This window comes from Eptesicus fuscus, chromosome 1, assembly GCF_027574615.1.
Source record: "Eptesicus fuscus isolate TK198812 chromosome 1, DD_ASM_mEF_20220401, whole genome shotgun sequence".
Lineage (NCBI taxonomy): Eukaryota > Metazoa > Chordata > Mammalia > Chiroptera > Vespertilionidae > Eptesicus > Eptesicus fuscus.
The window spans coordinates 90,065,562-90,088,986 of record NC_072473.1 but is presented as its reverse complement, the minus strand read 5'-3'; the positions used below and the strand labels follow the sequence as shown (position 1 = coordinate 90,088,986).

Here is a 23,425-nt window from a genome sequence, read left to right as displayed (position 1 = left end):
ATTTCGGTGCACATAAGCTTTATTGGAACTCAGCCCCATCTATTTGCTACATATTGTCTGTCTATGGCTGTTTTCTTCCTGCAACAGCAGAGTTAAGTAGTTGAGATAGAGACTGTATGGCCTACAAACCTTCAAATATTTCATATTTGGCCCTTCATGGAAAAAGACTATTACTCTAGATGACTTGTAGGTTTCTGGCCTGGGTAACTGGATGGCAGGTGGTGTCATCACTGAGATGCAGAACACAGGAAGAGGAGCATGTTCCCAGGGAAGAGGTGTAACCATGGTGATTATGAGGTGCCTGTGGGTCCCCAAGGGGAGAAGCCCAGCAAGCAGCTGGGGATAAGGCTCTAGAACTCAGGAGAGAGGCCAAGCTAGAGAATGTGGATGTGAACGTTGGCACTCTTCTCCTCCAGAAGTGAATTTCCACATTTCTATAGTCTCTTCCCACTGTTTTGATAGGGGGCTTAGAGCTCCAATTTTATCTTCAATTTCAGTGTTTGCTTTAAACATAAAGCTTTAATTTTTGTATAGAATCCTAAAGGTGTGGCACAATGTGGGTGAAGACTACAGAGAGGGTTTCTAAGAATATATTTGAGAAACTAGAGTTATCTTCAGTTTAGTCTCCAGTCTTCCTAAGATGTAAGGCCTTTTCTTGTTTAAATTACAGCTAAATGGTGGGGGAAATGGCGTAAGTGGAACTTTTGATTTTTTTTCCCTAAGTTGTGCTTAGAGGAGAAAAACAAATCCTAAAAGGCAGCATTTTGTATTCCTGAATGCACATGGATTCCTTCTGAAAACAATGTGTGTTTTTTTTTTAAATATATTTTTATTAATTTCAGAGAGGAAGGGAGAGGGAGAAAGAGATAGAAACATCAATGATGAGAATCATTGGTCAGCTGCCTCCTACACGTCCCCTACTTCGGATTGAGCCCACTACCAAGGGCATGTGCCCTGATCCGGAATCAAACCGTGACCTCCTGATTCATAAGTTGATGCTCAACCTCTTAGCCTTGATGGCCGGGCTGAAAACAATGTTTTTCACAATATAAAGATAGCATTGATTTCTCTGGAAACCATTTATTTCATTGGTTTAAGCCTTTTTGCCACAAGAAAAAACAAACAAAAACAAAATAAACCCTTTTGCCAAAATCAAATGACCTTAGGAAGCTTTGATAACAGAGACAGAAGTGGGGACTGCAAGGGCCTGGGTGTGGCTGGAGAAGGATGTGTACCATCTAGCAACTGCCTTCCGGTGTCAATGAATTAAAATTTTCATTTCTTCCTTCCTTCCTCCTCTTTTTATTTTCCTAGATCGCTCTTCTTTTCCTCTTGATTCCTCTTAGTGTATAGGTTAAGAGCATGAATTTCTACATCAGATTCTCTGGGTTCAAACTCCAGCTCTGCCACTTATTGATTGTGTGAACTGAAACAAGTTATCTAGCTTCACCATGCCTCAGCTTTCCCTTTCATAAAATGGTGGATAGTATTAGTAATTGCCTTACAAAGTTGTAGCGAGCATTAAATGAGTTAATTCATGCAAAGCACTTATAGCAGTCCCAGGCACATATTTAACTACTATATGAGTTGTTATTAATATCATCATTCCCTTCCCTAACCTATGTTCTCCTTTCCCTTGCTATTTGCTGCTCTGCAATTACCCTACATATATTACTGCCTAAGCATGAGTCTTGTTTTATTAATGCTGAGGTGGTTGCGTTTTGCTTAGATGTGGTTCTGTCTTTGGGCCAACCAGAGCAAAGTGGAACCTCTATGACTCAAGGGTGAGTCCTCACCTGAACAAGTCCAGTCCAGGTGTCAGTCACCTTGGTAAAAGGCCTGTGTTAGGGAAAGTCTTCATTGGCATGTCTAGTGGAACGCTGACTCTCCATTTTCACCAAGAAGATGTCAAAATGTCTGGGAGGGGCCTCCTAGGGTGAAAAGTTTGTGGGGGTGAGAAGCAGGGAGAAAAAGCAAGGAACCTACATGTCTCTGAAGCACAGCCAGCCTTATTTTAAGGCTGGATATCTCAGATGTTTATTTCCCTTTTGTTCCTTCTTAGAGTTTAATAAAGACATCTCCTCCTCCTCCTTTGACTATTATTGTTTTTTAAAGTTCTGTTTGATTTATTAAATAAAATGTCAAACTAATAATATTTCAGGTGTTTACATTTTCATATGAAAATGTCAAAGTGTAATTTTCCAATTAATAAATTGAAAGCTTGCTATATAATAGTATCCATAAAACAAAACTTTTTATAATAAGGATGTAACTAGGAACTCTTCCCAATAGAATTATGTACATACCATGTGAGTTAATGCCACACACAGAGCCCTAATCAATTTTCCAAGTGGGTATAGAAAGATGCTTCATATATCTCCACTAAGAAATAGCAGATATTATTGGTGGATAATAAAAATTATGGCAGTTTAATGTAATTGCATCCTAAAAATATTATAATGATTATGTGTTTACTTGTATGCTTCCCAAATCTCTGTTAACCAGAATCATTTGTTTTTATTAGTTGCTATTGTACATAAAATCAATTATAGCATTATTAAGGTATTAGAAATAATAAGGATGTTTTGCTAATGCTTACCCTATCTACTTCTTATAATGAAGAAATTATAAAGATGGGAGAAAGTTCTCTTTAAACTATAAAAGTACAAAAAATGTTAGCAGTCATTTAAAGTGAATCATCAATAAGTACTTAAGTATACAGAAATCTAGTATGAAATTCAATGTATCTCTATTAGATATTCTTAACTCCAGGATGAATTGCTTATATTTCCAACACTGAAGATCAGAAGCAGATTTTCTCCACATAATGTAATAAGGCAAAGACAGAAAAGTTTTTCACCTTTTCACCCGCTGTAGCGATCTGGATAGCATTTGGGATGAGTTGAGCAGTTTTCTCCTTGATCATGAAAGTTATATTCTTTAAAGCAATAGAAATTGTAGTTTCCCATCTGAAAATGTTGCTATGGAAACATCCATAAAGCAACTATATGGAATTGCCACCTGAGTTTATACCTGAGAATAAAGGTATAGTTGTCCCTGAAGCAAAATGTCTCACAGAAGAGCACAAGCATAATCTGCTATCAGCTTCCCTGTAACAGGTAGATATGTGAACTATCATCTGTATTCTTCATTGACTATTATGTATGTATTTATTTTTAATCCTCATCTGAGGATATTTTTCCATTGATTTTTAGAGTGGAAGAGAGAGGGAAAGACAGAGAGAAATATCGATGTGAGAGAAACACATCGATTGGTTGCCTCCTGCATGAGCCCCAACCAGGGCCCTGGCCGTGGAGGAGCCTGCAACCAAGTACGTGCCCTTGTCCGGAATGGAATCCGGGACCCTTTGGTTCACAGGCTGATGCTCTTATCCACTGAGCCAAACTGGCTAGGGCAATTATTATTGTTTTAATTTGCATTTCTTTAATAAGGAAGTTGAACATTTGTTCATATTTATCAACCATTTATATTTTCATTTCTGCAAATTGCCTATTCATGTCCTTTACCCATTTTCCTACTTGGAAATTAATCTTATTGATTTGTAAGTGCTCTTTTTATACTAAGGATATTTATCCTTAATCTATCATACATACTACAAAGATTGCATTTCAAGAAATAAATCAATAAATGTTGTTGGCATTATTCAATAAATAGTGTTATACTAGTAATAATTGGCCAAGTATTTGCATGAAGTGTAAGGTATCTTTATCTTACTATTTACACAAAAATAAATTTCAAATTGATCAGAGATTTAAATGTAAAAAGCAAAACCCTTAAAGAACCAAATTGAACATGTATTACTATGTGTACAATCTTGAGGTTGGGAAGGTCTTTCTAAGAAAGACTCAGAATCCAGAAGTCAAAAAAGAAAAACAATTACTAAATTTGATCACATAAAATTTAAATTAAAAACATTATAAGTAGTCAAAAGAAAAATAAAATACAGGGGTTGGCAAAAGTATGTTTACAGTTGTGTGTATGCAAAATAGAGTTAATAAAGCTATTGTAATAATCATAACCTGCATGTCTTTTTTCATACAAACAACTGTAAACCTATTTTGCCCACCCTGTATTTGTAGTACATATAGATTTTTATATACAGCTGGATCTGTTATATTACATATTTCTGCCTGTGTGTTTCTATATCAACAAATACCCAATTTTTAAAAAAATTAAGACTTTTTTTTAGAGCAGTTTAAGGTTTATAGCAAAATTGAGGGGAAGGTACAGAGACTTCCCATATAGCCCTGCCTTCACACGTGCACAGCCTCTGCCATTGTCAACATTCTCCATCAGAGTGGTACATTTGTTAAAACTGATGAACCTACATTGACACATCATAATCACCAAGTCCAAAGTTTATATTATGGTTCACTCTTGGTATTGTACAGTCTATTGGCTTGGACTAATCTATGATGACATGTATCCATCATTATGGTATCATAATGAGTATTTTCACTGCCCTAAAAGTCCTCTGTGCTCCACCTCATCATCCCTTCCCACCCAACAATCCTTGGAAACCACTGCTTTTACTGTCTCCATAGTTTTGCCTTTTCCAGAATGTCATGTAGTTGGAATCATACAGTATGTGGCCTTTTCAGATTGGCTTTTTCACTCAATAATATGCACCTAAGGTTCTTCCATGTTTGTTCATGACTTGACAGTTCATTTCTTTTTAGCACTGAATAGTACTCCACTGTCTGGATGTACCACAGTTTATCCATTCATCTACTAAAGGATATCTTGATTGCTGTCAAGTTTTGGCAATGATGAATAAAACTTATAAACATCCATGTGCAGGTTTTTGTGTGGACATAAGTTTTCAGTTCCTTTGAGTAAATACCAAGAACACAATTGCTGGATCACATGGTAAAAGTAGGCCTCATTTGTGAAACTGCCAAACTGTCTTCCAAATGATTGTATCATTTTGCATTCCCACCAGGAATGAATGCGAGCTTCTGCTGCTTGACATCCCTGCCAGCATTTGGTGTTGTGTTTTCCAGATTTTGGCCATTCTAATAGGTGTGTGGTGGTTTCTCATTGTTTTATGTTTATTTAAATTTCTTCCTTGTTGAAAGTTATTACAGATGTCCCCGCTCCCCCACGGATGTTCTCCACCCCATTGCCAAATGTCCCCTGTGGTAGCAAAATCACTCCTGATCAAGAACCACTGCTCTGAGATCTAAGGGACGATGAAGCAAACAAATAACCAAAGTGAGCATGTGAGGTCAGCTTACAGGGTGCCAGTGGTGAAGGTTGTGTTCTAGGCAATTCAAAGTCTTGGTCAGTTGGTCTCCTGGAAAGGGGAAGTACAAGATACCCCACCCCAACTCTGCCACATCCTGGTAGAGGAGGTGGGATGGTAGGGTAGCTGGTTTCTTAGGATTGTCCCAGCACCAGCACAGGCGGTGAAAAAGCAGACCAGGGGCAGAGACACATTTGCTCATGGCCATCTGAATGAGGGAGACTGAGGGTACAGAGGTATTTATCTCTGAGAAAAATTCCAGATTTGGGGTGGAGAGAGGGAAATGACAGTTAATTTCACTTCAAGATGTTTACTTAGTGCAGGCTTGTAAGATGTTAACTAAATGTCAGTTTCCCTAGTCTGCAACAGCTGTGGAGGCTTGCTAAAATGCCCTTAGGTGAGATGGGCTGGAGTTATGGGTCATGGTTGTGGAAATCAATTTATCTAGACAGTGGGCATTGTGAACCTGGTGAGGAGAGTGCCCAGCACAGGAGTATGCAGGTGCTGCTGGAAATGAAAGTACTGATGGGGGAGGGCACTGGGAGGTAAGGGCCAGCATTTTACTAGAATGCAAGGAGACAATAGACCTTAACTCCAATCCCCATCACATAAAGAGAGAATTAAATGTATGTAAATAGGTTTAGTTGGACAATATTTCCCCTAAAGGGTTTCTATAGCTACAGAGAAATAGGCAGGAGATGAGGAAGGGGAACTCTGAAAAGCTTTCTGATCTATTTTAAGAGAGCTGTAAAATAATTATCTGCAAGCATTGACAGTTGAAATCCAAATGAAAGGTATAAATTAAACTCAATTGAAGGAGGTTGTGTCTTAGACTCTATAAAGGTAATACTGAGGGAGCAAGTCCCATCAGTTCAATCCTATCTAATAAAGAGGAATATGCAAATTGACCATCACACCATAACAAGGTAGCTGCACCCACAGCAGAGGCGGGGATCCCATAACACAAGATGGCTGCGCCCACAGTGGAGGCAGTTTCTGTAACGAGCCTTAATGAGAAATCAGCAGGGACCTGAGGCTGTGTGGCGCTGGGCCAAGGCAGGGGACCTGAGGCTGTGCCCCCTGCCTGGTGAGGATTGACAGGGGACCTCGGGGTGCACCCCCTACCCAGCGGGGTTTGACGGGGGACCTCAGGCCATTCCCCCTGCCCATGGGGCTTGGTGGGGGACCTCAGGCTGCGCTCCCCGCCCGCAGGGATTGTCAGGGGACCTCAAGGCACGCCCCCTGGCCCAGACTGGGGGACCTCAGGCCGTGCCCCCTGACCTGACGCCGGGCCAGGTGACCTGAGGCTGTACCCCCCACCTGGCGGGGCTTGATGGGGGTGGGGCTGGCCGGGTCTGGATCTAGCCCAATGGGGGTGGGGCCAGCTGGGTCTGGGTCTTGCGCAATTTCGAGGTGCACATGCGTGGGCAGGGACTTGATTCTGGTTCCCATGGCGTGCCCCAGACTCTGACAGGAGGATGATTTTCATATACATTTTACTAATTTTCTTTCATCTCTGACACTTCTATTATAGAGAAAGGGCAAATAGCAACATTAATATACTTCCTCTAATTAATTCCCTTTTAATGTGCACGAATTTCGTGCACTGGGTCACTAGTGTCAAATAAAAAACCACTCTGGGTAATTCAGATAGTAAGAGGAAGCCAGAGGAGGTGCCAGTAAGCAGAGAAACCCTATAGATGGGGAGCATACGGGACCCCTTCTCAATGCTCAGATGTGTATGGAACCTATAAACAACTGGCTTCTATTCAGGAAGACAGACACAGGGACTGGGCTAATATTTAGCCAGGATACACCAGTATGGCAGCACTGGTTGTTAACAGCTAGCATCTCTGTATGTTGGCTGGCACCCATATTGCACAGGAAATACCATCCCTCCATGGGGGCAAAGATCTCCATCATATAGTGAATCTAATGAGGCCAGAGGTGATCTGTGGTGTATCAAATAGCAACAAGGCCTGTCCTCAACCTGTCCATTTTCCCTCCTCCCCTTCCACCTGGAATGGAGGGATGGTTCCACATAGATGTGGTGGCTAGCAAAATTCTGCTATGCTTTGGGGTAACATGTATACAGATGTTACCAATTATATATGCCCAAATCATGCCAGGAAAATATGTCCCAAACCATAACACTGCCTCCACCAGCTTGAAGGGTTGTACTCATGATGCATGCTTTCATGCTGTTTCCATGAAATTCTCACTCTGCCATCTGCATGATGCAACTGGAAACGTGATTCATCGGACCACATGACTTTTTTCCAATGCTCGACTGTCCAATCCTTGTGTTCCTGTGCGAATTGGAGACGTTTTATCTTGGTAACTACAGACAGCAAAGGTGTTCAAACAGGCCTTCGGCTTCCATATCCCATACGATGCAGTGTACGGCTAATTTGCCTACAAACGTCAGGTGGTCATAATAATCTGGCCACTCAGTGTATGTGCCAGGTAGTGTTCTCTATGTGTTACATACTTGAATTTTCACAACAATGTTAATAGGTACAATTTTGCAGATGAGAAAATGAAGGCACAGAGGTTAAGTAATATGCCCAAGGTCCCACAGCTTGGTAAATGACAGAGCTGGGATTCTGACCCAGCCAGCAGAGCTTCAGAGTCTGTACACTTAATGACTAGGTGCTATATAGAAGAATTGCCAAAACTCTCAAAATGAGAGTCATCATTAGAGGTCAGCCAAAGCCCCCAGGTGAGATATGGGAACCAACTAGCTTATCCCCACCAAAGAGTCTCATCTAGAAGCACAGAGTTATTATGAAATACCTGGTTCCATCACGAACCAGGCAATTCAAAGAGAAATGAAAAAAAAAATCACAAGATGTTTAAACCAATGGGGACAGCTCTGGAATTTTCTTGGCTGAAGATTCTCTTTTCATGGCTAAACTTTGAGTTTTGTTTCCCTAACAAAGGAAGTGGTAGTGGTGGGTTACTTTATTTTCAAAAACAAATATTCTTTGTATATATCCAAAATTACTTCCATGAAAATAATTTCTCTTACATGTGACCTTAAATGTATTCAGATGACCCTGTAACTACTTGGGGTTGTGGTGGAACAGTTTCCTCCTGGAAGTCTCTCATTTTCATTGCACTTATTTATTCTATTAGGGGTAACTTTGTCAACTTAGCCCCGCTTTCCTCTCATTCCTTTAGTTTGTGTGCTTACCTTTAGTCTGGGATTAGGAGGGAGGGCACAGTACTTTTATCATGCTGATACAGTGGCCCTGGAGGCCTCTCGAATCCTGGCTATGCATGAAAAAATTCTGAAATAATTCACTGCATGAGTACTATATGACCTGGTTAGTTTTGCATTGAACATAACTCCACATCTACAATGGCTCTGCTTTTGCTTCTAAATATTAAATGCTCAGGTATATCAGGGCTAAGCACTACTATTTATATCTTTCAAAAGAGACATAAGATGTTTCTCTTCAAGGATATAACATTCATAAGACTCAGTGACTGAAAAAGACTGCCCTTGGATTACCTATGAGATTATTAACAGTTTATCTGCATATCTGCCCATTGAATACTGACTGCCTTGATCATTCATATGCCTGGCTCACAGTGAGTAATCAGTAAATGTGTGATGAATGGTCTGCAATTGCTTCCATTTGTTTTCTATCAAAGGGACATGCGGGCAGCATGCAGGATAAGGAGTCAAGAGCCTTTAAGATTCTCAACTCTAGGAGATCTACTGAAGCAGTTATTACAAAATACTATAATACAGAAAGAACAAGACTTATAGCTCATAAATTGAGGTTGCCTGAAGTTTTCTACCAGGAAAACAAAGCAAATTGAGCATAGTTTTTCTGGACAAAAAGAAAAGGCTGATTTACTCAGTTTGAGTCTAAGACAAAAGGATAAGGGAGTCTGAGAAAAACAAGATAGAATGTTATCTGATTTTATATGCATTCTAGTATTATTTTTGCTTTTCATGTCCCGTGCAGTAGTGGCCAGTTCATATAACAAAATGAAGAAGTTAATTTTTAATTTCCTGTTAAAAACTCTGCCTAAGGTGCTTCCTCAACACATACACACTCTCTCTCTCACACACACACACACACACACACACACACACACACACACACACACACGCTAGTTCCTACCCATCCTTCAAGGCTTTGTCCATGCCTGTCTCCTCTGTAAGCATATTTTTGTTCTACATCTAGAAGGGTTCTGTCTATTTAGACACTTGTTATTAGTACTGATTTACTATAAGTAGACCTCTTTGTATTCTCTTTTTTGTTAATCTTCATGCAAGGATATTTTTCCATTGATTTTAGAGCGTGGGGAGGGGAGAGACAGTAAGAGAAGCATCTATGTGAGAGAGACACATCAAGTGGTTGCCTCCCACACGCACACTGACCTAGGCCGGGGAGGCAAGGGCACATAACTGAGGTATGTGCCCTTGATCAGAGTCAAACCCAAGACCCTTCAGTCCACTTAACAAAATTGGCTAGGGCTGTATTCCCCGCCCCTCCCCTCCTCCTCTCTCTTTGTGCTGAAATCCTCACCCTAGGATATTTTTCCATTGATTTTTTTTTAGATAATGGAAGGGAAGGGGAGAGACACAAAAAGAAAAGCATAGATGTGAGAGAGACACAACCACTTGTTGCCTCACGCATGCCGGGATCCAGCCTTCAACCCAGGTATGTACTGACACTCTGTCCACTGAGCCAAACTGGCTAGGGCTGTATTATCTTTTTATATGACTATATTTTACCTTGCAATCTCTTTGAGCACTGTAATACTGTTCACATTGCCTTGTACAAAGTGAAGGCTCCAGAAGTATCTGCTTGTCTAAACTGGCTTTATTTCCTTGCGACTGCTTAAGCACTTATTCTGTGCCAGGCACTTTTATGTTTTGGAGAAAAAGAGTGAAAATCACAGACTCTACCGTTATGGAGCTTACCTTTTTAGTAAAAATGTAGAAGAATTGAACCTTTTTTGTCTCCCTAGAAATTGCATCAAACCACAGGATATCATATAAAACTAGAGGCCTAGTGCATGAAATTCGTGCAGAGGGGGAGGGTTTCCCTCAGCCTGCTGCACACTCTTGTGATCCCTAGGATCAGGCCTAAACCGGCATTCGGACATCCCTCTCGCAATCTGGGACCACTGGCTCCTAACTGCTCGCCTGCCTGCCTGCCTGATAGCCCCTAACCATTCTGCCTGACTGCCTGATCGCCCCAACCGCTCACCTGCCTGCCTGCTCAGTGCGCATCATAGCGACTGGTCGTTCTGCTGTTCGGTTGATTTGCATAGTACCCTTTTATTATATAGGATAGCTGAAAATACTATGGACTGCGAGTCAGGATACTTTGGTCTCATTTCTAATTTGATGTGTATATTGAATACATTTCTTAACCATTGCCATCTATTTCCCTATATGTCATATAGGAATAATATAGTTACTATGAGAACAGAATCAGAAAACAGATGCAAATCATATTTGAGGGGAACTGTCTCAATCTGATAAAAGGCACATATGAAAACCCCACCCCTAACACCATACTTAAAGGTGGAAAGACTGAAAGCTTTCTCCCAAAGATCAGTAACAAGACAAGGACGTCTGCTCTCACCACTGCAAGGTTCAAAGTAAGAAAATTAAAGAAAAAGAATCAAGATCTGAAATTAAGAAGTAAAAGTCTCTGTATTTTCAGATGACATGATCTTATATAGAAAATGCTCAAGAATCCACACACAAAAATAACCTTAAAGCTAATAAATGAATTTAGCAAGGTTTCAGGATACAAGGTCAATATACTAAAATCAGCTATATTTCCATAAACTAGCAGTGAACCATCTGAAAATGAAATAAAAAACTCCATATATAATAGCATTAAAAAGAATAAAATACTAAGGAATAAATTTAACAAAGTACATGACTTGTACACTGAAAACTACAAAACACTGCTGAAAGAAATTAAAGACATAAATAATTTTTTAAAATCCTGCATTCATGGATTGGAAGACTTAATTTATTAAAAAGGCAATACTCCTCAAATTGAATTATTCACAGCAAAGCCTACCAAAATTCCAGCTACCTTTTTTTACTGAAAAAATTGACAAGATGAGTCTAAAATTCATGCAAGGGAAATGTGAGAGACCCAGAATATCCAAAACAATTTTGAAAAAGAAGAACAAAGATGGAGGACTCACACTTCCCAATTTAATAACTTACTACAAAGCTACAGTAATCGAGATTATGTGGTACTGGCATAAGGACAGACATATAGATCAATGGGAATAGACTGAGAGCCCAGAACAAACCTTTACACTCATGGTTTAGGATATTAAGGAATTACAAACTGCCACTGAAATTTTTTAGCACCCTATTAAAATACAAAGTTAGCCTTCAATAAGTAATTTCATGTGCCCCTGAAAGCTTAAAAATGACATGTAAAGAAAAATGGCCAAGGGATTACTAGCATCCGGTCAAGATGTCAGCGTAGCTAAATGTGATACTCACATTCTTCCACAACCACATCAAAATTACAGCTAAATAACAAAACAACCATTGTTCAGAACTGCCTGAAATCTAGCTGAACAGACATCATACAACTATGGATATAAAGCAGCAGTCACATTGAGAATGGGTTGGTCCCACACCTACAGGCAGATAAAAATTGGGAGGGATATCTCAGCTGTAGACATCACCACTGAGGAGTGAGGGGTCCTAGCCCGACACCAGGCCCCTAGACCACTGTTCCAGTGCCAGGAAGAGAAGTCCCCATAACATATGGCTGTAAATACCTGTGGGGATTGTGGCTGAGTGAGACTAAGGCTGCTGGAGTCCCAGTTGTTCCTCTTAAAGGAGCCACAGACTTACTTGGACTCAGTCTGTTTGAGCTCCAGCACGGGGGCAGAGCTAGAAAGGCACCAGGAACATATGGGGAGAAACTGAATTATATCTCTTCCTCTCACTCTAAAAATGCAATAAAAACATATCATCAGGTGAGGATTTAAAAAAAACAAAACACCACTGGTTATAAGGATGCTCAATGAACAAAGAGATAGGAAACATAAAACTGAACTAGAAAACATAGAAAGGAACCAGTCAGAAATGAAGAATACATGAACTGAAATGGAAAATACATTATAGGGAATCAACAGTGGAACATATGAAGCAGAGAATCAAATCCAGGATTTGGAAGATAAGGAAACAGAAAACATCCAATCAGAATGGCAAAAAGAAAAAAAGTATTAAAATAATGATAGTATAAAGGAGCCTGGAGACAACTTCAAGCATACCAACATTTGCATCATGAGGCTGCCAAAATATTTGAAAACCCTATGCAAAAATTTAATGATGGAGCCCTACCTGGTTTGGCTCAGTGGACAGAACATCGGCCTGTGGACCAAAGGGTCCTGGGTTCGATTCCGGTCAAGGGAATGTACCTTGGTTGTAGGCCTTGGTCGGGGTGTGTACAGGAGGCAACCAATCGATGTGTTTCTCTCACATTGATGTTTCTATCTGTCTTTCCCTCTCTCTTCCATTCTCTCTGAAAGATCAATGGTAAAATATCCACAGGTGAGGATTAACAATAATATATATGTGTACATGTGTGTGTGAGCATACATATATATGTGTATATACATGTACTAGAGGCCTGGTGCATGAAATTCGTGCACGGGGGTCCCTCAGCCCAATCTGCACCCTCTACAATCCAGGAGCTCTCAGAGGATATCCTACTGATGGCTTAGGCCCACTCCCTATGGTTCTCTGCTCTCTGCGGGGCCTGGAGGTTTCCTTGCAGCCATGGAGATGAAGCCCCCATGCCCTGCTTTCGCTCTCTGCCTGCTGCCGCCATGTGCCATGTGAAGGAAGCCCCAATGCCCTGTTGTCCAGGCTCTGTCTGCGGGGCCTGGGGGTGTTTCCACTGCCACTGCCCACTAAGGAAGCCCCCAAGCCCTGCTGTCTGGGCTCTGTCTGCCATGTCTGGGGACTTCCCTGCCACTGCCCCACTAAGGAAGCCGCCATGCCTGGCTTTGCAGGGCCTGGTGGCTTCCCGGCTGCTGAGATCAGGAAGCCGCCATGCCCTGCTCTGCTGGCACTGGAGTCTTCCCGGTCGCCTCGGCGACCATTGGGAAGACGCCATGCACTGCTCCTCTGCTGGCTCCATGTGCGCAGGGCCTGGCGTCTTCCCGATCACCGCGGTGACCAATGGGAAGACGCCATGCCCTGCTCCTCCGCCGGCTCTGTGTGCACAGGGCCTGGTGTCTTCCCGCTGCCGCAGCACTAAGGAAGCAACCATGCCCTGCTCTCAGTGCTCTGTTTGCTGGTGGGACAGGCCAGACACTCCAGCAGCGGGGCTGAGGGAACTGGGTGCCGCCATCTTGTGGGTATGGGGGCCACCATTTTTGTCATGGAGTGATGCCTAATTTGCATATTACTCTATTATTAGATAGGATATATATGTATATATGTGTGTATATATATGTATGTAACTTCCTAACCTGGTGAAGGAAATAGTGCAGGAAGCACAGAGTCCAAAACAAGATGAACCCAAAATGGCCCACACTGGGACACATTATAATTACAATGCCAAAGATTAAACAAAAAGAGAGAATCTTAAAAGCAATGAGAGGAAAGCAGTTAGTTACCTACAAGGTAGCTCCCATAAAACTGCCAGCTTATTTCTCAAGAGAAACTTTGCAGGCCAGAAGAGATTGGCACAAAATATTCAAAGTGATGAATACCAAGGACCTACAATGAAGATTAGTCTACCCAGCAAAGCTATCATTTAGAATTGAAGGTCAGATAAAGACCTTCACAGACAAGAAAAAGCTAAAGGAGTTCATCACCACCAAACCAGTATTATATGAAATGCTGAAGGATTTTCTTTAAGAAGAAAAAAAGATAAAACATATCCTATATAATAAAGAGGTAATATGCAAATTGACCCTCACACCATAATGACATCACAATATGGCTGCCCTACCCAGCCCCTCCCCATCCCTACCCCTGATCAGCCTCTCCCACCCAAATTGAGGGTGGGATGGCTAGCCAACCCTCCCAACCCCCCATGACCCCTCACCCAGGCCGGCCATACCCCAACGCTTTCCCGGGGCTGGGGGTACCCCAGGCAGGTTACAGGCACGATGTTGGTCAGAGGCAAAGGTCCTGGCTGTCCCTGGCCTAGAAGAGTCCAGAAAACCTCAGCAGTGACCAAAGACCAAGACCAAGTGGAAAGGTCCCTGTCGGCGCTTATGGCTCAAAGTACCAGGAGGAGGTGGAACATCTTGAACCTGCAACCCTGGCATCTGCCCACCAAGCCTTGGGGCACACCATGCTGGTGGCACCTGTGGGTGAAAGAGTGAGAACAGGGAGCTGGGGTGCGGAGTTGGGAGGGTTCTAAAGTCTTCGAGAGCAGCCCGCCTGCCGAGGTTGCTATGACCAGCACACTCGGGCTTGGTCAAAGCCCCTGGTCAGCTCTGCCGCTTGCCTTCCAGGTGCGGCTAGCCCTGAGCCGACTGGCATTGCACCGCTCAGAGAAGCAGCTGTCACTGGGCTCAGTTAAATAAGAGAAATCAAAGAGCCGAGAGTAAATATCCTCCCAGCCCCTTCCTATGCCCCAGGGACAAGGAGGTCTGGGGATGGGGGTAACGGAAAATGGCTGCTGCTTTGCATTTTATAATGAAAAGACTCCTGCTATGTGGAGAGGAGAGCTGATTTGTTTCCAGCAACACCTGGCGTGTTCCCTGCCCCAGCCCTGAAGCCTGACAGCACCTAGCAAAGGTATGTCTGCACAGCCATGTTGGCCTGGCTCCTGGAACATTGGGAGCAAGTTTGAGCTGCATTGATTTAAAAAAAAGTAAAGATTGAAAAGCACCTCTTTGTACTCAAATGGCACTATAAAATGCAGATTATAGCATCTGATTTTGTCTTCTGTGTTGATTTTGAGGCAGAGTGCAAATAGGTTCATGGGAAATGCAGAAATAAACAAAGGGAAAGGGAGAGGATTCTGCCGTCCACAGCACTGAACGTTGTTTTTTGTGGGGTTTTTTTTGTGTTATTTATCCTTCTGTTCTTCAAGTCAGTATAAGCCATTTAAACCACTTTATGGCGTTAGGTAATGAGCTCATGCTTCCTCTATTAAGAGCAAGCAGCAGTGCCTTTCATATGAGTCACATACATTTAATCCATTCAAATGGAGCATACTGAGTGGAGAGAATGGTATGTGTCATTATATAAAGAATTTGGCATTATGATGTTATCTGGCTGAAGATCTTACTTATTTTGCAATTTAGAGAACGTAGACAAATCAAGCATTGAAAGTGAATGTGCATGCTTAAGTGCATGACTTTATTTTCACCTGTAACGACCACATGACTGGTCACCAGGAGGTGCATTGATGGATCCCGCGGCATGGTGGGTCTGGTGTCTTGCAGTGTGGCAGGTCTGGGTGAGGCTGTGTGGTGTGGGTCAGGACTGGGGGACCTGAGGCTGCGCCCCCCCGCCCCAGTGCTGGGGGACCTGACACCATGCCCCCCACCCCCGGTGCCGGGACGTGAGGCTGTGTCCCCCAGCCTAGCGGGGCTTGACGGGGGTGGGGCCGGCTGGGTCTTGGTGTTGCCCAATGGGGGTGGGGCTGGCGGGACATTTCTATTATAGAGAAAGGGGAAATAGCAATATTAAAATATTTCCTCTAATTAATTCTCTTTTAATGTGCATGAATTTTGTGCACTGGGTCACTAGTGAATAATAAAATGGCAATAAATACATATTTATCAACAACTGAATCTAAAAAAGCCAAATAATCAACCAAACTGAATAAAAACAGACTCATAGAGAACTTTTTGACAGTTGCCAGATGGGAGGGGGTTTGGGGGGTGGTGAAAAAGGTGAAGGTATTAGAAAATACAAATTGGTAGTTACAGAATAGTCATGGGATGTAAAGTACAGCATAGGAAATATAGCCAATAATATTTTGATAACTATGTATTGTGCCACGTGGGTACAAGATTTATTGAAATGATCACTAAGTTATGTAATGTCTAATCACTGGGGCCGTGGTCGGCAAACTGCGGCTCGCGAGCCACATGCGGCTCTTTGGCTCCTTGAGTGTGGCTCTTCCACAAAATACCACAGCCTGGGCGAGTCTATTTTGAAGAAGTGGCATTAGAAGAAGTTTAAGTTTAAAAAATTTGGCTCTCAAAAGAAATTTCAATTGTTGTACTGTTGATATTTGGCTCTGTTGACTAATGAGTTTGCCGACCACTGCACTGGGGTATACACCTGAAACTAAAATAATAGTGTACATCAACTGTAATTGAAAATAAAAAACAATAAAAAAAGAAAAATGGCCAAGTCACATGCATAATCTCAAAGATTTACTTGATCACGAAGTATTTAAAAAGCCAAGGCTCCATACAATCCATTTATATTTCAGTGTCTGGTTTTTTTTTGTGTGTGTGTGTGTAAAATAGGCTAAACTACATAAGAAAAATAAGTCTAACACTTAAAATTTACATGAAAGGCAGCCAAAATTATACAGATAATTCAAGCTAAAAAAGTTCTTCACATCTTGGTTTCTCCTGATTTATTTAGGTAGTCTGAGCTGTCTTCATTATTAGAAATGTAATCCCTAACTTGCAGTTGCTAAGTCTGTGGTGGTTATGTATTTTGACTCAAGAAATGCTGCAACCATCAAGTTCTATCAATACACTTCCTAACCTTGTAAAACTGAGGAAAATAATCATTACAAATTCCTACCTCAGACTCTGCTGCTAAGGCTTAGAAGTTGCATAGTATGTACTGACTGCAAATTCTCAGAAATGTTTTGTTTAGCTTTATGGATAGCATCAGATGATAAAGTTCTGGCAACAAATGCCACTTGCTAGGGAAACCCATGCCACATAGGAATCCCTTGTCTTGTGTGTTGGAGGAGACCAACTTGATTACCTGGCATCATCAGGTCAAAACTTGAAGGAAGCTCGGCCGGTGTTGCTCAGTGGTTGAGAATCAACCTATGAACCAGGAGGTCACAGTTCTATTCCCCGTCAGGGCACATGTCCAGGTTTCGGGCTTGATCCCCAGTGGCGGGGGGTGGGGGTGTGGAATGCAGGAGGCAGCCAATCAATGATTGTCTCTCATCAATTTTTTTTTTTAGAGAATGTGGGAGGGGGAGAGGGAGAAACATCTATGTGAGAGAGGTACATCGATTGGTTGCCTCCTGTAGGCACCCAAACTGGGGCTGGAGAGGCAACTGAGGTACAAGCCCTTGACTGGAATAGAACCCAAGACCCTTCAGTCCACAGGCTGAGGCTCTATCCACTGGGTCAAACTGGCTAGGGAAATTCTCTCTCATCACTGATGTTTCTCTCTCTCTCTCTCCTTTCCCTTCCTCTCTGAAATCAATAAAAATATATTTAAAAAAGACTCGAAGGAACAGCAATCTTGGTATTTTTTTTATGTATGTGCTTTCTTTGTGAAATTTTCCTTATTAAATAATGCTTTTGTTTCTTTTAGCCCAGCCTTGACTACTAATAGGCAAGATTTCAAATTATCTCCCCAATTGGAAATACCCATGTTTTATGGAAATTTGATCATTTTTTCATCTAAGGATTAGTATAATAAATTGAGCTTCCTGTCAAGAAAAATGCTAAGTTCAAAGTATTATTTTCTTCACTTCAAATTATAAATAAGTTTTACCTTTTATTGTGTTCTGTTATACAATTTTACATAGTACCATTATTATTTTAAGCAATAATTAAGCAATTTGGATTTATGTTTTTTGAGCTCTATTTCTCAGTATATAGATTTACCTAAAAAAGTACAAACTAAGCACAGGGGTGCAATTTTCCAGGCACTTCCACGTTGCTTAAATATTTACAAATATGTAAGCACCCTGTTTGAAACATGAAAATTTTGGTGTCAGAAGGGAACACTCCATGTATATCAAAGCGTTAAATTTTAACATTTGCACAGCTCCAAATATTCCTGAGAAAGGTCAGCCTCGTTCTCACTTTGCATCTGTGGGTCCTCATATTTCAGCGGCATATCTTGGGGAACCATAACCTCTGTCACTCGATGTACCACTAATTGCACAAAATACATGTAATGTGTCGTTCATCCAGGGAGAATGCATTGGGTCTTCTTGTATTATCTAAAACAAAAGAAATATGCATGTTTATCATGAAGCAAAACAGCCACTGCCAAAAAAGTATGCGTATATGAAATTACAGGCATATTTCAATTTATCAATGACACTTAGCTATTTAAAATGACATCAAGCAAAAACAGAAAAAAATAACATTACCGACTTAAGTCTTCAAAGCTGTATTACAAAGGCAGCATAGCAAAAAAGCAGAAAAGATCTGGTTATTAATTAAGAAAGATAAAAGACTGTAAAATGCAAAATTCAGTGAGAAGTGAGAGGAAATATAATCTTTAAAATATATATTTTTTAACACACGGTCATAATAAGAGCTCTAAACAGTGGACTCTTTGACATGACTTTATGGACCATCTTCTAACACAGTGGTTCTCAGGATCACCTGTGGGGCTTTACAAACATGCAGATACCCATGAACCTTCCCTGGAGATTTGGGAAATAATATTAAATGAAGAGAAGTGTCATAGTGCATATTTCTAAACACACACAATAATTATATAAGCTAATTGATACATAAGATTTTTATGGAAATGAAGAATTAAGAACTTTTGCTGTTCATAAAATATATTTCATAGCCCATAAATACAAACATGTATATTCATATTAGTATACATGTTTTTAAATTACCTATTTTGTGTGATCAAAAGAAACAGAGATCTTATGTTTAGATTAGATAAATAAAATAACACACACATAACATCCAACATCTTCATTATACCATCCTAACTTAGGTTTCAAGTTTTCAATACTTGGTTCTCTCAAGTTAGCTCTGAAACTTGAGTATTAATCCTGCAAATTGGCCTATAGTGGCAGTAATGCATCATATCATTTATGTTGCTATAAATCATGTCTTATATAAAATCCATAATAGAGATAGTTCCTCTTTACAACAATCATCATTCATGACACGTGTCTGAAAGCATATAGTTTTAAGAGATGACTAATTGATTGTCCATACCTTTCAGAGGTGACCAGTGAAATGGGCAACTCAATGGCCACCACAAACTCTATCTAATTAAGAAATCTGTAATTAATAATTTTAAGACAATGTAAGTCCCTTTGAAAAAGTCAACAGCTTGAAGAAGTTTTTAAACTTTTTTTTAAAAGGACTATATATTTTGGTATACTGTGACAGATTATATTGAAAAGAAAAAGCCAGGCTATATGTTTTTGTTAAGTACTCATTTAGCAAACTAAACAAAATAAATCATATTTCAATACACATTTACATTTTTAAATTTTGTATTACATTTTCCTTTGGGAAACAATGTCTCAATGTATATGACTGAAAAGCAGCTCTCTTTTATATGAGAATCTAATAAAAATATTAATTTACAAAAAATTTACTATAAAGTCAGTTTGCCCCAAGTAAGGCACATTTGAATATGATGTATTATGACAAGAGAGCCTGCATAAATATAAACCAATATAACTAAGATTTTTCTTGGTTAGATAACAATATATAATCTCCAGGGTCTAAAATATTGGTCTCTACAACTAAATAAAACAATCATGATTTATGGGAATTAAATGAGACATGTGAGAAATTTATAATAGCAGATTTGTAAAATCTATAGTTCAAGGGAAAAAAAACTATAAAATGACTGCTCTAAATATCTTGATCACAGTCATTGCAGTAAATTGAATAATTGTTTTCAATTTGAATAACAGAGTTCATGCAGCTAGGTCATGCAGCTGCATGCAAATTAAACAATTTTAATATAGTACACATTGGCTTAAAATAACATGTGTAATTATTTTATACCTTTTGTGAAGGAGGAACTTTTGCTGTTTTTTTCCCCTATGGATTATGAAGAACAGAAACCCATAAACTGGACAGTTTCTAGAAATAAATTGTCATCTATTTGATAAAAGTATACCTCAGAAAAGTGATGGTAAAGAAAGGTACTGATGAACTGAGCTTGAGAGAGTGACAATAAAGAAAGTGGAATGGTTCCCCACTTTCCTAGTTTAGATCACCGGGCTGCTTTGAGAAAGACAAAATAAAAAAAAAGGGCCTATGAAAACTGAGCAGCAAAGGGATGCCTTGGAACAGTATGCACTCATTCCTAAGGGGGCTAATAGAAGTAAAGATAGTAAAAGAAGAAAAATAACACTGATTCCAGATTCCTTAAGCCAATAAGATTCCCAGACACAGAGAAGGGCGAGTAGGAGACTGGGACAACCAACTGGTCATTTAAAGTTGGGATGATGAAAGTCTGGCTGACTGGATTCTCTAAACTGCAATGACAATGGTTAGAAAGTTAGACTTCTGGTCACTCAATGCAGCCTTAGGCTAATAGTAACTAAATTCCCTATTGCTCTTCCTTAGAAAAAGCAGGCAAAATAAATTCAGAGAAGTAGAGCTTGATTTAAAATCAACTAGTTGTTTTCCTAGAAAAATTCTTCTTTTCTCCATCTTCCCATTGCAGTCCTTTGGATGCTAACCACTGTCAGCCTGTTTATAAGTACACCCTTTGTGTGGCAGTCTCACACAGGTGAGTGCCTTCAAGCAATCACTGAAATACAGAGAGCAGAACAGATGTTTGTCTCCTTTCCAGAACCAGCTTTAAGAATGTGTTCTCTAAATGGTTGTACTTTAATGGCATAATTTGGCTCTAAGTGATGAATGGGTCTTCGCTTCTGTACTTTTCAGGTTGGGTTTTACTAAGTTAGCTATAATTGTCATTAACACTCAGTCATAGATTAAAATGCTAATAAGTTTTATGAAAATAGGGAGTTTTTCAGGCTGTATGGGTATTAAGATAATTTCCAAATTTTGAAAATCACTCAGGATCTCACCTAAATAACAGTATCTAGTTTCTTACAGCCACAATAGGGATAGTCATTTAGGGATTTGGCTATTGAGCCAATCATTAACTTCTTTAGGACCCTTCTAGAGAGACTCATCCAATGTTCACAGTAGAACGATGCAGACTTATTCAGCTAGTCACTTCGAATGGCATTGTGACACACAGAACAATATGGTTTATTCATTACTTTAGCAATTGCCTCAGATAATTGCTTTAAATTTAATTTGCATTATGTCATTTAAATGATTAATAATATGAGCAAATTTTAAAATACAGACTGAATAATTTCAAGGTAATGCATTTCAAACAGATTTTGTTAAGTAACACTTAAGGATCCAAGATCTTGTTTTCATGTTCAACCACCTTAATACTTGCCTGCTCATGGATAATGTCAGACAATTCTTTCACCATTTCTCTGAAATTTGACTTTAGGCCTTCATGGTACTCAATTTGATCCTCTTTAATTAGCCGCTCATTTAGTTCAAGTGCAATACTGCATGCTTGTATGAATTTCCTGTGAATGAAGATCAAAGATAAAGGTTTTGTTATTTACTCCCAGAAAGTCTCATTGTTAATCATTTTGATATTAACTTTAACTATGGCTTTCTTGCCTATAAGGAATATTAGAATCCTATAATTTCTCACTGTGCCTTTGCTAATGCTACATCCTATCTGAAATACCCTTTCTTTCTAAAAAAAGATATGTTTTCTATCTTTTCTCTCAAGTTTCTTATGTCCTTTAAAACCTGGTTCAAAACATATAACCTTTAGGATGCCTACTTGCTCAGTCATTTACTTGATATTATATCAACTAAATTTGTGCTAACATTAGTTTACATTTGTAGATAATGAGTCATTCATTCAAAAATACTTTATTTGGGGCTCACTATGTACCCAGGACAGTGCTGGGTGCTGTAGGTATGAAGTATCTGCCCCGAATTCATAAGAGTGAGGGCAAAGTTGATGACTTACCATAAAAGTACTTTTTCATTATTTCGTGTATTTATGTTTAATATCCATAACTAGAGTGTAAGTCTTAGGAGACAAAGTACCTCATTGCCCATTTGTTTTTTATTCCTGTCACAGCAACTAGTAGAATATTTTTGTACATGCCAAGCCCTTTAATAAATATTGGTGAATGAATGACTACTGTTATTCTGCAACCCAGAATCGCTGGTAACACACAGGAAAAGTAAATGAAATAAGTTGGCAGCAAATGAATGGGTAACTTTATCGTCTATTTTACTCAACTGTCTCTCTTATTCTGAATCTAAACTCTTTTCATATATTAAATAGATTCAAACATTCCTTAGCTTACAGTGATGCTCATTCAAGACAAGCTATTACATGTCCGAGACTGGCAGAATTCAAGTGGAACTAAGGACATAGGACAGGAGGCAAGCCTCTCCAATCCTTCCAGTTCCACTTTTATTCCTACCCTAAATGGTCAAAAATGCTGTGGCATGAGGTCAGTGGGGCAAAGGAGGAAACTGCGTAATGAATTTAGGCTTGTGTTTGTGTCACAACATCCAAAGCAATAAAGTAAGTTGGTTTATTTAATCTCTTGCATCACTAGGGCATTGTTAATGTCCTGCAGCAAGAAAGAGATCCTGCATTTACTCTCTAATTAGCATTAGGAGGTCACTTAAATATTGTAAAAGAGAACAGAGAATGTCCTTTTCTGGACAGATATTATTTGGTGAATATTTTGGTTTCTTTTAAGAAGAAAATGGAATACGAGAACAGTGAAAACTACAAAGCACTTACCTAAACATGTCTTTCAACTCACTGACTTTCTTAGATGGATACTTGCTAGCTTGACTGTCATTTAAGAAAGCTCTTGCATATGCTAATGGACCAGCATTTACCTATATTACAGAAAAAGAAAAATGAAAGTTGTCAGAATGTAAATTTTTGCATTTCTCTTAAAAAAACAATACCCAAATACATTAAAAATCTGCATCTGAGAAACATATTTACTATTCCTACTGTAAGCTTACATGAAAAATGATTAACTAAAGCAAATAATCTGCAAAGATGACATGCTAATAAATTAGTTAATGATTTATGATATGTAAATAAAGAGTTTGGCTATAGTCAGAGGGATTTATGTTAAAGTCCTCTGACATACACAACATTTATTCAAATTGAACATAGTTTCTGTATTGAGTTAATCAAAATTAATGCACAGG

General features: G+C 39.8%; 1 protein-coding gene across 1 annotated transcript in view; it reads right to left on the bottom strand.

Annotated features, from left to right (window-relative positions):
- Positions 1-15,997: 15,997 nt before the first annotated feature.
- The window catches only part of DOCK11 (dedicator of cytokinesis 11), a 203,221-nt gene continuing 195,793 nt past the window's right edge, over positions 15,998-23,425 (bottom strand). Inside the window, exons 51-53 of the mRNA XM_008156829.2 lie at positions 23,001-23,101; positions 21,609-21,747; positions 15,998-18,411 (exon numbers count right to left, since the gene is read on the bottom strand). Coding sequence (XP_008155051.2) covers positions 18,289-18,411; positions 21,609-21,747; positions 23,001-23,101 — 363 coding nt within the window. The 3' untranslated portion in view covers positions 15,998-18,288. The remainder of the gene's footprint in view (positions 18,412-21,608; positions 21,748-23,000; positions 23,102-23,425) is intronic.